General features: G+C 45.6%; 1 protein-coding gene across 1 annotated transcript; it reads left to right on the top strand.

Moving 5' to 3' along the window:
• Nucleotides 1-1,220: 1,220 nt before the first annotated feature.
• LOC311123036 (tripartite motif-containing protein 16-like) lies at nucleotides 1,221-15,166 on the top strand. The gene is made up of 6 exons (XM_084197325.1): nucleotides 1,221-1,884; nucleotides 2,309-2,404; nucleotides 12,996-13,229; nucleotides 13,424-13,583; nucleotides 13,709-13,768; nucleotides 14,005-15,166. Exons 1-6 carry the CDS (start codon nucleotides 1,288-1,290, stop codon nucleotides 14,517-14,519), a joined length of 1,662 nt encoding a protein of 553 aa, XP_084053451.1. The 5' UTR covers nucleotides 1,221-1,287; the 3' UTR covers nucleotides 14,520-15,166.
• Nucleotides 15,167-15,837: the final 671 nt, after the last annotated feature.

Genomic DNA, 15,837 nt, shown 5'->3' with positions numbered 1-15,837 from the left:
ATAGAACACCATCTAGAAGACATAGACATATCATTACATACAGTATAGAACACCATATAGAAGACATAGACATATCATTACATACAGTATAGAACACCATATAGAAGACATAGACATATCATTACATACAGTATAGAACACCATCTAGAAGACATAGACATATCATTACATACAGTATAGAACACCATATAGAAGACATAGACATATCATTACATACAGTATAGAACACCATATAGAAGACATAGACATATCATTACATACAGTATAGAACACCATATAGAAGACATAGACATATCATTACATACAGTATAGAACACCATATAGAAGACATAGACATATCATTACATAGAGTATAGAACACCATATAGAAGACATAGACATATCATTACATACAGTATAGAACACCATATAGAAGACATAGACATATCATTACATACAGTATAGAACACCATATAGAAGACATAGACATATCATTACATACAGTATAGAACACCATATAGAAGACATAGACATATCATTACATACAGTATAGAACACCATATAGAAGACATAGACATATCATTACATACAGTATAGAACACCATCTAGAAGACATAGACATATCATTACATACAGTATAGAACACCATATAGAAGACATAGACATATCATTACATACAGTATAGAACACCATATAGAAGACATAGACATATCATTACATAGAGTATATCATAGATGACATGTATAAATCCTTCCTTTATATTTCCTGTACCACTTTCCATTACAGTAGCCTTATTACTGGCTAGGGTTACTGCTGCTAGTACAGTGGAAGAATGAGGCATCACAGTACTTTTACACCACTGTACTAACAGGAATAATTACACACCAATAACCACACTGTAATGTAAAGTGTTACATCATTCTCAATGATCAGTCAATACATACGGTATTCATTTCTTATAGTTAGTGTCATAGCACATACGTTTAAGGCATTACACAATTCATTAAAAGCATTATACATATGTACTTCATAGAAACTGTTACCCTTTACATATTCTAACCACTCTATTTAATTTATTCCATATTAAGGGCCCTAACCTAGGAACACAAATCTTTGTCTCTATTAACATTGCGTACAGTTCTCTCTCTCTCTCTCTCTCTCCCTCTAACCCCTCCCTCCCTCCCTCTAACCCCACCCCTCTGGCAGAACCAGGAAGTCCATCCCCCTGCCACAAACTCTCTTCTGAGGAAACGAAACTGATCTGAGTCTCTGTGTCGTCTGTCTGTGTGAGAGTGAACAACCGTCCAAATGGCTCAGCACGGAGATCTACTGGACCAGGACCAGTTCTGTTGTTCTGTCTGTCTGGATCTACTGAAGGAGCCGGTCACCATCCCCTGTGGACACAGTTACTGTAGGAGCTGTATTGAGGGCTGCTGGGATCAGGATGTTCTGAAAGGGGTCTATAGCTGTCCTCAGTGCAGAGAGACCTTCACTCCAAGGCCTAATCTGAGGAAAAATAACATGTTGGCTGAGTTGGTGGAGAAACTGAAGAAGACAGGACTCCAGGCTGCTCCCCCTCCTGCTCTGTGCTATGCTGGACCTGGAGATGTGGCGTGTGATTTCTGCACTGGGACCAGAAAGCAGAAAGCCCTCATGTCCTGTCTGGCGTGTCTGGCCTCTTACTGTGAGATTCACCTCCAACCTCACTATGAATCTCCTGCTTTCAAGAAGCACAAGCTGGTCAAAGCCACCGCACAACTACAGGAGAAGATCTGCTCTCATCATGACAAACTGCTGGAGGTTTACTGTCGTACCGATCAGCAGTGTATCTGTTATCTGTGTACAATGGATGAACATAAAGGCCATGATACAGTGTCAGCTGCAGCAGAGAGGACTGAGAAACAGGTAAGACCAGAACTACTTGTTGGTGACTGTCTGATAAACAAAGAATTAAAGATACAGTAGGAACTAAGGCTGTTTGAATATGAGATCATTCAAATGATATCGATCCACGGCAGAACAAATATGAACACAAACCTTGAGTATATTGTGTTTGCTCCAAATGTATCACCATTTTCTAAAGTCAAACACTATTATCATTCCGAATGCCCTTTTAAGAGTTCAAAGTTCAGCCTCAACCCCTTGATACATGTACGTCTACCATAAAAACTATAATCATTAACATAGCAACATAGAAAATGTCATATGGTAAAGGGACTTCCTCCAGATTTTAGACCTTCCTCTCTATGGGCCCTATGTCACATTACTATACTATTGATCTACTGGACAAATAAAGCTTGATAGCTCATTGAAGAGTGATTCTCCACAGAGGCAGCTGGGGATGAGTCAGCAGAAAGTCCAGCAGAGATTCCAGGAGAGAGAGAAGGTCCTGAAGGAGCTCCAACAGGCTGTGGAGTCTCTCAAGGTGAGTATTGTTGACCAGAGGAGACATACCATTTCACTTCTCTCTTCCAGTCAGAGAGAGAGAGATGCCCCTATCCAATCCCACTGGCTCCACTGTTGGGAACAGGCTGCCCAAAGCAAGTGAGATAAATAATAAACAAATCAGAAATTAACAGTAAACATTACACTCACAAAAGTTTCAAAGTAATAGAGACATTTCAAATGTTATAATTCAAGTGCAAACAGAGTGAGCCATTCGCCAGACTGAGTTCTGGAGGTGAAATGGAAATGAATGAGGGAGAGTTAAGTGAGGTAGAAGGTGTGGTGAAGAGCTCAGAACCAGAGCCTGGCATCAATGGACATGATAAAGAAGAATCTGGTGCAGTAGGAGTTACATTGTTGGAGAAAGTGGATCCATACCTTTTGGCAGATCCATTTGTGGTTTCAGGGTGGGTGGGAAAGGAGTTGGGTGCAGTTGAATCAGTGAAGGTAACCTGTAGTGGACTTGTGATATTTGTTTGTGTTTCTTCTGACCAGAGGGAGTGGGCGCTCCGTGTCACGCAACTTGGGTCAAGATCTGTTTCTTGCTTTGCTCTTAGGAACAGGGCACCATTGAATGGAGTGATTTCTGGGGTAGCGTTAAGTGTAGAAGTGGAGCAATTAAGGTTGAAGACTGCTGGTGTTTGTGATTCCCGCCGTTTGGTGCAACACAGACCCGGTGGTGAGCGTGGTGAAACAGAGGAGTCACTGTCAGTCCTTTTGAGTTTTGAGTCTTTACCCGACAAAGTCATGGTAGGATATATCAGTTATCCTGTTAGAGCTTTTGTGCTGAATCCACTGCTCTGATTCATGTGCAATGTTTATGGTCATGTTGCAGCAGTTTGTAGGAGGGAGATTCCAAGATGTGGGAATTGTGCAGGAGGGCATGGGATAGAGGATTGTGTAGTTTCGGTGGATAAAGTTGTGTGTGTCAACTGTTGGGATGCCCATGTTGCTGGGGATCTGAAGTGTCCGGTGCGAGAGAGGCAGGTTGAGGTGGCTAGAGTCAGAGTAGTGCAGAAGGTGTCGTATGCTGAGACAGTGAAGGAAGTAGAGGAGGATGGGTCAAGGGTGAGAGATCCTGAGAGGATCCCTGTGAGTAGTAGATCTGTGCCAGCACAGAGGGATAGGCCAACTAGTGATATATGCTTCAGTAAAGTTAGCTTCTTAGAGTTCATAGCAATGGTTATCAACTGTACAGCAGAAATTGAATGAAATTGAATGTAAATCCCAGAAAATAGATGTTGTGATGGCAGCTGCAGAGAAGTATTTGGCCATACACGATTAGACTTCAGAAGAGTTACAGGGTGTGTTGAGTGGTGGTGTCCCGTCCTCTCAGGCCGTTGGCATGGTGCAGGAGCAGATAGGGTCAAAGTAGTGGAATGGGGTAGTGGGTATTTAATGAGTGTAGGGTTAGTTGGAAGGGTGTTTTTTTATTATTATTATAATTTCCCCTTTTCCCATTTTGTATCACAAAGTATAATGGATTGATATTATAGTCCAGTTGGGGGCGGTAATGCAACCTATTGGATGCCAACCGCCGTTAAACTCCAAAGAAGAAGAAACGTTATATTATGTCTATGTACAGTATTGTAACGATGTTCATGTCTCTCTCATTCATTAACTTTCATGGTAGTTGGTTGTGTGGGTCTCTGGTTATGAATAGGGTGCTGACAGACAATTGTTGATGGATATTTATAGAGCTCTGATCAGGACGGCAATTGATTTCGGGTGTATAGTTTATGGAACAGAGGTAAAGACAGAATCCAGTATAAAGCTTTAAGGATATGTATTGGTGCATTTAAATCAACATCTGTATGTGCCTTACTGGTGGAGGCAGGAGAGATGCCTTTGGATATACAGCGTAAAAAATGGTCATTATCTTATTGGGTTGAAAGGCTGTGAGGTTGAGCATCCCACTGCTACTGTTCTAGATGACTGTTGGGAATATACTAGTAGACAAGGCAGTGGTTTTGGTTGGACAGTTGGAAAGCTTGCTGATGAGAGTGGTTTGAGGGAGTTGGAGGTTGGCCCTTCTGTGGTGATAGGGGATGTTCCTCCATGGTTACTCCCAGACCCTGTTGTTGATCTAACCTTGGTAGAGAAAAGGAAAGATTGGTCAGAAGTCAGTGATATAGTGAAACTGGTTAACAATTACATTGGTAGAAGATTTTATGCTTTTTTACCGCTTTTCACAGATGGATCCAAGGACCCAGATAGTCGGCTCACAGGAGCAGGCGTTTACGTTCCTGAATTTGATGTGCAGATATGTAGAAGACTAACAGATGAACTGTCAGTATACTCAGTTGAACTGAAGGTATTAATGTTATTATGGAGAATTGAGAGAATGAGTGTAGTAGTGAGATTCTGCTGGGTCCCAGCACATACGGGTGTGGAAGGGAATGAAATTGTAGACCAGTTAGCTAAAAGAGCTTTGAAACGAGATATAATTGATATTAATGTTCCACTGGGTAGAGGTGAGGCCAAATGTAAGATCATAGACATTTTGATAGATGTGTGGCAGAAGAGATGGTACTCTGAGCACAAGGGCCGGCATTTATATGAATAGTTGACAGTTTTACAGAAAGGTCGATGGACCAAGATTCAAAAATCAGATTAGGAAGGAAGATGTGGTGTTTACTAGATTGCGCTTAGGACATTGTACATTGAACTCGTAATTTCATCTGGTTGGCAAGCATGTGAATGGTTTGTGTCTGGAGGGTACGTCGATGAAACGGTGGAGCATGTGTTGTTATATTGTTGTAAGTATGTTGAAGAGAGGGAAAGATTGAAGTGTAGGGTCATTGAGGTTGGACGGGGTTGGGGGGGTTTGGAAGGGATTTTGGGGATGGGGGAGGGTCTATTAGAAGTTAGTAGGGCTCTTATTTATTTTCTCAGAAGTACTGAGTTAGGTAGGAGGATTTAGAAATGTTGGAAACCGTGATTGACCACACACTCCAGCACAGTAGGTGGCGGCATGCACCTTTAACGTTGGTTTGTGGACCGCCATTATATCATAGAAGAAGAAGTTGTTGCTGTGAGAGATTTGTGGTTCGTGAGGAGGGCTACTATTCTTTTTTCTTTTGGTTCTTGCGTATTTTCTGAATGTATTTTCTCATGGTGGAGGGTTTGTTTATTGGTTTCCACTGTTTATCGTTTAGAGTTGAGGGGGGAGTAGGGGTAGTTTGTTAGGGCGGCGTGATGGCCTCAACCGAGTGGAGAAGAAACGCTGTCGCTTCGGGTGCGTTCCGGAGAAAGGTGTGGAGGAAGTTTTGCTCATGGTCGGCGAACAGGTTGGAGCGGAACATCTGCACTCTGCATCCAGAATGAACAAGGCGGTGGTTGTGTTAATGAAAAAGGTTTGTCTTGTTGTCAGTGGGATTTTTGTGAGGGGTGTGTTGGTGCAGATTTCGCCTCTTTCGACAAGAGTTGTGGTGGCTAATCTGCCTCCGTTTATTACTTACGAACAGACCGCAAGTAGTTGGTTAGTTTTGGTAAATTTGCAAGTGGTTTCCGTGTGCTCTCGGCTGGGTGCCAAGCGGAATCCGTTAAACATGTCTCTTTTCGTAGACAAGTGTTTGTTTCTTAACAAGGTTACACGGGGGAGGGGTGGAACACAGGGTTTGCTAGCACAGATAGTTTTGGGTGTTTCTAGTGTGGGGATCATCAGTGGTCCTCTGTAGCTCAGCTGGTAGAGCACGGCGCTTGTAATGCCAAGGTAGTGGGTTCGATCCCCGGGACCACCCATACACAAAAATGTATGCACGCATGACTGTGAGTCGCTTTGGATAAAAGCGTCTGCTAAATGGCATATTATTATTATCAGTTATAGGCTACAAGCAGCAATATGATTGATAGGTAGGACAGGTATTGAACCCAAATAATCCCTACTCAGATGCGCTAACCTCAACCCTAGTAAACATGCATTATAAAAACCTTCTATATAAAATTATCTCATATTGGGAGTAAATAGCCTCTGAATAGAAAAGAAAAAACACTGCATCTTCCAGCCCACCAATAAATTACATAATGCAACTGTCGTGGTTTGCATATTTACCTCAACATGCCCCTCGCTTGCGTGAGAAGGCAGAGTGCTTGATGCTGGTTGATGAATTTGACAATTAATGTAGTAGGAAAATACGTTTTTGTCGACCAGAGGTGACTGAATTAATGTTCAGGCTTATTGATAATCATTATAGTAATGAAGTATAATTTCAAAACATGAGCATAAAAACAGGTAATAATAAACATGACTCATCATTATATTACTTCACAGTAATGTGTTTTTCAGTCCTTCCTCTTGCGTTAGCAGTGTGGAAAGGGACAGTAAAAAGGGCAGGCAGGAGTTTTCCTGTGTGGTGGAGTGGTGGTTTATCCAGGGAGAGAACTAAACTAATCTTCTGAAATGTCATTCATGGTCTTATGCTGCCATCTATTGGAATTTTTTTGCAACTGCAGTAGTAATAAAGTGTATATCCTTACTAAAGTAGTAATTACTTAGAGTTGCAGAATATATTGAGGGGAGGAGAGTAGAGCAGGGTCAAGTGGTGGTGGTACCAGGAAGGAGGAGAGTAGTGCAGGGTCAAGTGGTGGTGGTACCAGGAAGGAGGAGAGTAGTGCAGGGTCAAGTGGTGGTGGTACCAGGAAGGAGGAGAGTAGAGCAGGGTCAAGTGGTGGTGGTACCAGGAGGGAGGAGAGTAGAGCAGGGTCAAGTGGTGGTGGTACCAGGAGGGATGAGAGTAGAGCAGGGTCAAGTGGTGGTGGTACCAGGAGGGAGGAGAGTAGAGCAGGGTCAAGTGGTGGTGGTACCAGGAGGGAGGAGAGTAAAGCAGGGTCAAGTGGTGGTGGTACCAGGAAGGAGGAGAGTAGAGCAGGGTCAAGTGGTGGTGGTACCAGGAGGGAGGAGAGTAGAGCAGGGTCAAGTGGTGGTGGTACCAGGAAGGAGGAGAGAAGAGCAGGGTCAAGTGGTGGTGGTACCAGGAGGGAGGAGAGTAGAGCAGGGTCAAGTGGTGGTGGTACCAGGAAGGAGGAGAGTAGAGCAGGGTCAAGTGGTGGTGGTACCAGGAGGGAGGAGAGTAGAGCAGGGTCAAGTGGTGGTGGTACCAGGAGGGAGGAGAGTAGAGCAGGGTCAAGTGGTGGTGGTACCAGGAGGGAGGAGAGGGGTGGAACGCAGTGTTTGCTAGCACAGATAGTTTTGGGTGTTTCTAGTGTGGGGATGTAGGGCATAATGCTAGTGCAGACAAGCGCCACCAGCCGGCAGCGGGGGCTAGGACTAGGCTGGACACAATACATTTTTAACACATTTTTCTGATAAAATTACTTCATTGCATCCGCCATGGAGCCCAGTTTCGTAATATTACCATATGTCCCAGATGCTTGCCGTAGGTTAGAAATAATAGGGCATGTTTCACCCTGCCAGCTCCTATTAGTTGTATTGAGCTCTGAGTGCTATACAGAAACTTTAACCCTACTAATAACCTATTTTAGCCTTAACCCTAATTCGGTAGGGTAGCCTAGAACACATTTAGAAACTATTTAAGTAATAATATTGTTAGTAAATACCATTATAGTACTAAATAGGTTTTGATGAACAAAATAATCAAAATTCTATCGAAGCACTTTGCTGTTTTTTGTTATTAGTAATTTTTTTCTATTTATTATTGCAAGGCAGAACACTTGATAAAGTGTCATAATGTTGTCCGATGCGCTAACCTCAACCCTAGAAAACATGCATGATAAAAATCAACTTAATATCTCATATTGGGAGTAAATAGAAAAGAGGAGTGCATCTTCCAGCCCACCAATAAATGACATAATGCAACCGTCGCGGTTAGCATATTTACCTCAACATGCCCCTCGCTTGCCTGAGAAGGCAGAGTGCTCGATGCTGGTTGATGAATTTGACAATGAATGTACTAGGAAAATACGTTTTTGTCGACCAGAGGTGACTGAATTAATGTTCAGGCTTGGAACTGCACCATTGACTTTGCTAAAGACAGGAATAGTGAGGGAACTCATTTGGGCTGGGCAGGGGTGTTGAATGATGTTCTGAATCAGTTCCATCTAGTGGACACATGGAGAATTAAGTATCCCACCTCAAAGCAGTATTTGTTGGTGAAGGTGGTTGGGGGTAGGGTGAGCACAGCTCTCCTGGATCGTATCTATACATTCAAGAATCAGCAACAGGCTATTGAGGGCCTCCATTCTCCCAGTTGGGTTTTCAGACAATCATATTGCCATGGCTCAGTTCTCTGTTTCACCAGAGCCCAGGCAGGTGTCCTATTGGAAATTCATTGTAAAGCTCTTACAAGGTGCCACTTTTTGCTCAAACTTCCAAGGCTTTTGGGAGAGGTGGGGACAGCAGAAGGGGGAGTTTGAGTCTCTCAGTCAGTGGTGGGACGTAGGGAAAGCCCAGATTCAGGTTTTCTGTCAGCACTAAACAGCTTTTTTTCCTCTTCAGAGGCCAGGAGAGTACTGGGGGAGCTTGAGTGGTTCATTTATGAGGTGGAGGCTGAGTTGGTGGGGCAAAGTGGGGCTACAAGATAATTTATCTGAACTACTCAGGGACCTAGGGGCTTTCATTTCAGAGAAAGCAAAAGGATCACTTGTAAGAGCTAGTTTTTCCATGTTGAGGGAGATGGATGCTCCCAGCTCTTTTGGGTTGGAGAAACAGAGTGGGGAAACCAAGAAAATCCATTGTTTACATTTGACTGATGGGCGTGTAACTTCTGTTGTGGGGAGATGAGGGAGCCTGATGGGTGGGTAACTTCTGTTGTGGGGGAGATGAGGGAACCTGATGGGTGGGTAACTTCTGTTGTGGGGAGATGAGGGAGCCTGATGGGTGGGTAACTTCTGTTGTGGGGGAGATGAGGGAGCCTGATGGGTGGGTAACTTCTGTTGTGGGGGAGATGAGGGAGCCTGATGGGTGGGTAACTTCTGTTGTGGGGAGATGAGGGAGCCTGATGGGTGGGTAACTTCTGTTGTGGGGGAGATGAGGGAGCCTGATGGGTGGGTAACTTCTGTTGTGGGGAGATGAGGGAGCCTGATGGGTGGGTAACTTCTGTTGTGGGGGGATGAGGGAGCCTGATGGGTGGGTAACTTCTGTTGTGAGGAGAGGAGAGAGCCTGATGGGTGGGTAACTTCTGTTGTGGGGAGATGAGGGAGCCTGATGGGTGGGTAACTTCTGTTGTGGGGGAGATGGGGGAGCCTGATGGGTGGGTAACTTCTGTTGTGGGGGAGATGAGGGAGCCTGATGGGTGGGTAACTTCTGTTGTGGGGAGATGAGGGAGCCTGATGGGTGGGTAACTTCTGTTGTGGGGGAGATGAGGGAGCCTGATGGGTGGGTAACTTCTGTTGTGGGGGAGATGAGGGAGCCTGATGGGTGGGTAACTTCTGTTGTGGGGGAGATGAGGGAGCCTGATGGGTGGGTAACTTCTGTTGTGGGGAGATGAGGGAGCCTGATGGGTGGGTAACTTCTGTTGTGGGGGAGATGAGGGAGCCTGATGGGTGGGTAACTTCTGTTGTGGGGAGATGAGGGAGCCTAATGGGTGGGTAACTTCTGTTGTGGGGGAGATGGGGGAGCCTGATGGGTGGGTAACTTCTGTTGTGGGGGAGATGAGGGAGCCTGATGGGTGGGTAACTTCTGTTGTGGGGAGATGAGGGAGCCTGATGGGTGGGTAACTTCTGTTGTGGGGGAGATGAGGGAGCCTGATGGGTGGGTAACTTCTGTTGTGGGGGAGATGAGGGAGCCTGATGGGTGGGTAACTTCTGTTGTGGGGGAGATGAGGGAGCCTGATGGGTGGGTAACTTCTGTTGTGGGGAGATGAGGGAGCCTGATGGGTGGGTAACTTCTGTTGTGGGGGAGATGAGGGAGCCTGATGGGTGGGTAACTTCTGTAGTGGGGAGATGAGGGAGCCTGATGGGTGGGTAACTTCTGTTGTGGGGGGATGAGGGAGCCTGATGGGTGGGTAACTTCTGTTGTGAGGAGAGGAGAGAGCCTGATGGGTGGGTAACTTCTGTTGTGGGGAGATGAGGGAGCCTGATGGGTGGGTAACTTCTGTTGTGGGGGAGATGGGGGAGCCTGATGGGTGGGTAACTTCTGTTGTGGGGGAGATGAGGGAGCCTGATGGGTGGGTAACTTCTGTTGTGGGGAGATGAGGGAGCCTGATGGGTGGGTAACTTCTGTTGTGGGGGAGATGAGGGAGCCTGATGGGTGGGTAACTTCTGTTGTGGGGGAGATGAGGGAGCCTGATGGGTGGGTAACTTCTGTTGTGGGGGAGATGAGGGAGCCTGATGGGTGGGTAACTTCTGTTGTGGGGAGATGAGGGAGCCTGATGGGTGGGTAACTTCTGTTGTGGGGGAGATGACGGAGCCTGATGGGTGGGTAACTTCTGTTGTGGGGAGATGAGGGAGCCTAATGGGTGGGTAACTTCTGTTGTGGGGGAGATGGGGGAGCCTGATGGGTGGGTAACTTCTGTTGTGGGGGAGATGAGGGAGCCTGATGGGTGGGTAACTTCTGTTGTGGGGAGATGAGGGAGCCTGATGGGTGGGTAACTTCTGTTGTGGGGGAGATGAGGGAGCCTGATGGGTGGGTAACTTCTGTTGTGGGGGAGATGAGGGAGCCTGATGGGTGGGTAACTTCTGTTGTGGGGGAAATGAGGGAGCCTGATGGGTGGGTAACTTCTGTTGTGGGGAGATGAGGGAGCCTGATGGGTGGGTAACTTCTGTTGTGGGGGAGATGAGGGAGCCTGATGGGTGGGTAACTTCTGTTGTGGGGAGATGAGGGAGCCTAATGGGTGGGTAACTTCTGTTGTGGGGAGATGAGGGAGCCTGATGGGTGGGTAACTTCTGTTGTGGGGAGATGAGGGAGCCTGATGGGTGGGTAACTTCTGTTGTGGGGAGATGAGGGAGCCTGATGGGTGGGTAACTTCTGTTGTGGGGAGATGAGGGAGCCTGATGGGTGGGTAACTTCTGTTGTGGGGGAGATGAGGGAGCCTGATGGGTGGGTAACTTCTGTTGTGGGGAGATGAGGGAGCCTGATGGGTGGGTAACTTCTGTTGTGAGGAGATGAGGGAGCCTGATGGGTGGGTAACTTCTGTTGTGGGGAGATGAGGGAGGCTGATGGGTGGGTAACTTCTGTTGTGAGGAGATGAGGCTGTGGAGTTGTACTCTGATTTATAGAGGGCAGAACTCTGTGGTCCTCTGTAGAGCATGGCCCTTGTAATGCCAGGGTAGTGCGTTCGATCCCCGGGACCACCCATATGTAAAAATGTATGCACATGACTGTAAGTCGCTTTGGATAAAAGCGTCTGCTAAATGGCATATTATTATTATTATTATTATTATTATTATTATTATTATCCTGGGTGTTCTCAGGTTCTGCTCACAGACCTTTCCAAACTCTCTCTGTCACAGATAAATCAAATAGACCTTTCCCTGGCCTTTCACAAACTCTCAGCTGCTGTCTCTCAGACGGTCTGCCTGTGGATTTTTATAAAAAGTTCTGGGGAATTATTGGACAGGACGTGTGTTGCGTGAGTGCGTCGGGGTGGGGGAGTTGCTGCTAAGCTGTAGACGGGAGGCTTTGACTCTCCTGCCCAAAATAGGGATTTGAGCGACATAAAGAACTGGAGGCCTGTGGCATTGCTCTGTGTGGAATATAAGGTCTTTGCCAAGGTCCTCGTTAACAGACTGAAGTCCCACCTGGACTCTATTGTACACAAGGACCAAACGTACTGTGTACCAGGACGCTCAATCACAAACAATCTGTTCATAATCAGGAGAAAGCCTTTGATAGGGTGGACCATGAATATCTGTTCAATGTGTTGTTTTGGTTGTGGGGAGAATTTTGTGGCCTGTGTTCAAATGTTAAATAAATAAATATAAATAATATGCCATTTAGCAGACGCTTTTATCCAAAGCGACTTACAGTCATGCGTGCATATATTTTTGTGTATGGGTGGTCCTGGGGATCGAACCCACTACCCTGGCGTTACAAGTGCCGTGCTCTACCAGCTGAGCTACAGAGGACCACGTAATGGCAGGGGGTTGTGGGGGCTGAGAGCATGGCAGGGTATAGGTGGAGGGGCTCTATAAGCTCCCAGTGCTGGAAAGGTCAGGGGTCGTCCAGTGGAGGGTATTACATGGAGCCCTGGACACCAATAGCTGGTTGGCTCGGGTTGACCTGGGAGTTGGGGAGGGGTGTCCGTTTTCTGCAATGACAGACTGTGCATCATGTTTTTTCTGTGTTGCCAGGGTAATGCCATTACTGTTGACGCCTTAGGGTTGAGTTTGAGTTGTACAAAATGATCAACAGTGTGGAGATGTTTCAGGAGGTATGGGGGCTCAGGGGGGCTGTCTGTACGGCTGGAGAGGAGGGGTTGGATGGACGGTTGGAATGTGGTGCTGGTTGGTGTATTGTACTGTGGTGTTGGGTACTGGATAATGTGATTGTGTGGAGGTTGTGGTGGCACGCAATGTGTTTTTAGGAGTGGGGGTGGGGGTGTTAGTGTAATGAGGATGGCTCATTAAAGTAAGACAAGTCTCTCTCTCTCTCTCTCTCTCTCTCTTAACAGCGCTCTGCACAGGCAGCAGTGGAGGACAGTGATAAGATCTTTACTGAGCTGATCCGCTCCATTGAGAGAAGGCGCTCTGAGGTGAAGGAGCTGATCAGAGCCCAAGAGAAGGCTCAAGTGAGTCAAGCTGAAGGACTCCTGGAGCAACTGGAGCAGGAGATAGCTGAGCTGAGGAAGAGAAGCACTGAGCTGGAGCAGCTCTCACACACAGAGGATCACATCCATTTCCTCCAGGTAACTAAACTGCCTTGATACATGTGATATGAAATTAAAACTCTCAATCATTTGGTTCTGCTCCCTCTCTCTCTCTCTCTCTCTCTCTCTCTCTCACTCTCTCTCTCTCTCTCTCACTCCCCCTCTCTCTCTCTCTCTCTCTCTCTCTCTCTCTCTCTCTCTCTCTCCCTCTCTCTCTCTCTCTCTCCCTCCAGAGTTATCAGTCTCTCTCCGGTACCAGTGTATCTTCAGACTTACCCAGCATCGTTGTCCGTCCTCTTCAGTACTTTGGAGATGTGAGTAAGACTGTGTCTGAACTGAGAGAGAAACTAGAAGACGTCCTTAAAGGAGAATGGACCAAGATCTCCACTACAGGTGGGTTGAAAATAATAAGAACATCAACTTTAGACCATTGAAAGTTCCCTACTAGTCATATACATGTGGAATATGGTATGATGATAACATTCCCTCTCTCTGTGAATGTGTTTGTGTGTCTGTAGTGAATATAGTGGATGTTGTACTGCCTCCAGAGCCCAAGACCAGAGAACAGTTCTTACAATGTGAGTCTCTTTATTCTGAAGTAACTAACAGTCTCTTTTTACTGACACTCCTAACAATCCCTCTAGAAATATATAGCAATAGTAGATCTAATCAAAGACTGGGTATCTATCTGACTCCTCATATTTCTCTGATTTGATATCTGCTGTGCTCTAATCAAAGACAGGGTAGATACAGTATCTGACTTCACTTATTGTTCTAACTCCCCTCATTGGTCTCTGCTCTGCTCTTCTCCCAGATTCCTGTCAGCTCACACTGGACCCAAACACAGCAGGCAAACGCCTCTCTCTGTCTAAAGGGAACAGAAAGGTGACACGTACAGGCCAAGTCCAACGATATCCTGTTCATCCAGACAGATTCACTAACTACTGTCAGGTTCTGTGTAGAGAGGGTCTGTCTGGACGCTGTTACTGGGAGGTGGAGTGGAGTGGGGGGTTTGTTATTACAGCAGTCTCATATAAAGACATCAGCAGAACAGAGACAGATGGTGCATTTGGACTCAATGACAAGTCCTGGATTTTTTTGTGCTCTAGTGGTGATTATTGGTTCAGACACAATAATGTTGTGACTAAAGTATCAGGCCCTCAGTCCTCCAGAGTAGGAGTGGACCTGGATCACAAGGCAGGTACTCTGTCCTTCTACAGTGTCTCTGACACAATGACCCTCCTCCACAGAGTCCAGACCACATTCTCTCAGCCCCTCTATCCTGGGTTTTATCTCTATGGTAGTACTGCTGAGCTGGTTAAACTGTAGTAGGGTCCACATAGATACTAGTCATGCTGGTGTAGTCTATAGCTGAGCTGGTTAAACTGTAGTAGGGTCCACATAGATACTAGTCATGCTGGTGTAGTCTATAGCTGAGCTGGTTAAACTGTAGTAGGGTCCACATAGATACTAGTCATGCTGGTGTAGTCTATAGCTGAGCTGGTTAAACTGTAGTAGGGTCCACATAGATACTAGTCATGCTGGTGTAGTCTATAGCTGAGCTGGTTAAACTGTAGTAGAGTCCACATAGATACTAGTCATGCTGGTGTAGTCTATAGCTGAGCTGGTTAAACTGTAGTAGGGTCCACATAGATACTAGTCATGCTGGTGTAGTCTATAGCTGAGCTGGTTAAACTGTAGTAGGGTCCACATAGATACTAGTCATGCTGGTGTAGTCTATAGCTGAGCTGGTTAAACTGTAGTAGGGTCCACATAGATACTAGTCATGCTGGTGTAGTCTATAGCTGAGCTGGTTAAACTGTAGTAGGGTCCACATAGATACTAGTCATGCTGGTGTAGTCAATAGCAAAAAAAATTTAAGTGCAATGTTTTAATCTTATATATTCACATTAATCATGATGTATGCTGTTAATGTATGTTGGTTGTCATTCAGAACCATTGAAATGTTTTCTCAATTGGTTCTCTGTCTCAATGTCATTTTCCTCAGTGTCATGGAACAGGTAGTGTTACTTACTTTCTACTTAAACTATATGGGCCGGTTTCCCCGACACAGATTAAGCCTAGTCCTAGACTAAAAAGCATGTTCAATGGAGATGTCCGGGAAACCGGCCCTAAGTTTGGCATCTTTTATTCTCCCGTACTGCTCAGTCAAGCATCATTAAACCTGTCCAGCAGGTGGTGTTATTAACCAAACAATAAAAACCCAGCAGATATCTTGACTTGTCACTCAGTATATCAGTAATGTTCAGAATTGTACTTTAATATCATTGGAGATTGATGGTCTTTTTAATCCACTACCCAGAGTCAGGAACAGATGAAGTTAGGTCTGCTACTGTTCAGTTATTAAATATGATTCATGGTGATGGGAAATAAAAAATCCATCTAGTAGTAGTTTTCCTTTGCTATTTATTCCAAGGTGTGTCTTTAACTTGTAAATGGATTGTGTTGAAGCTGGCATGTGGTGTGGATGATAGAATAGAGTGAATAGAGGAGAGAAGAGAGGAGGAGAGGAGAACATAATATAGAAGACAGATAAGATAGAGAGAGAATTCATACCCAGGGGAGTTACTGACTCTGGCCCAAATGACACCCTGTTCCCTACGTAGTGCACTAGGCTACTTCTGAT

The sequence above is a fragment of the Coregonus lavaretus genome (assembly GCF_964263955.1).
Source record: "Coregonus lavaretus genome assembly, contig: HAP1_SCAFFOLD_1064, whole genome shotgun sequence".
NCBI lineage: Eukaryota > Metazoa > Chordata > Actinopteri > Salmoniformes > Salmonidae > Coregonus > Coregonus lavaretus.
Note: the sequence above shows the minus strand (reverse complement) of the source record. Positions and strands in the feature narration are given on the sequence as shown.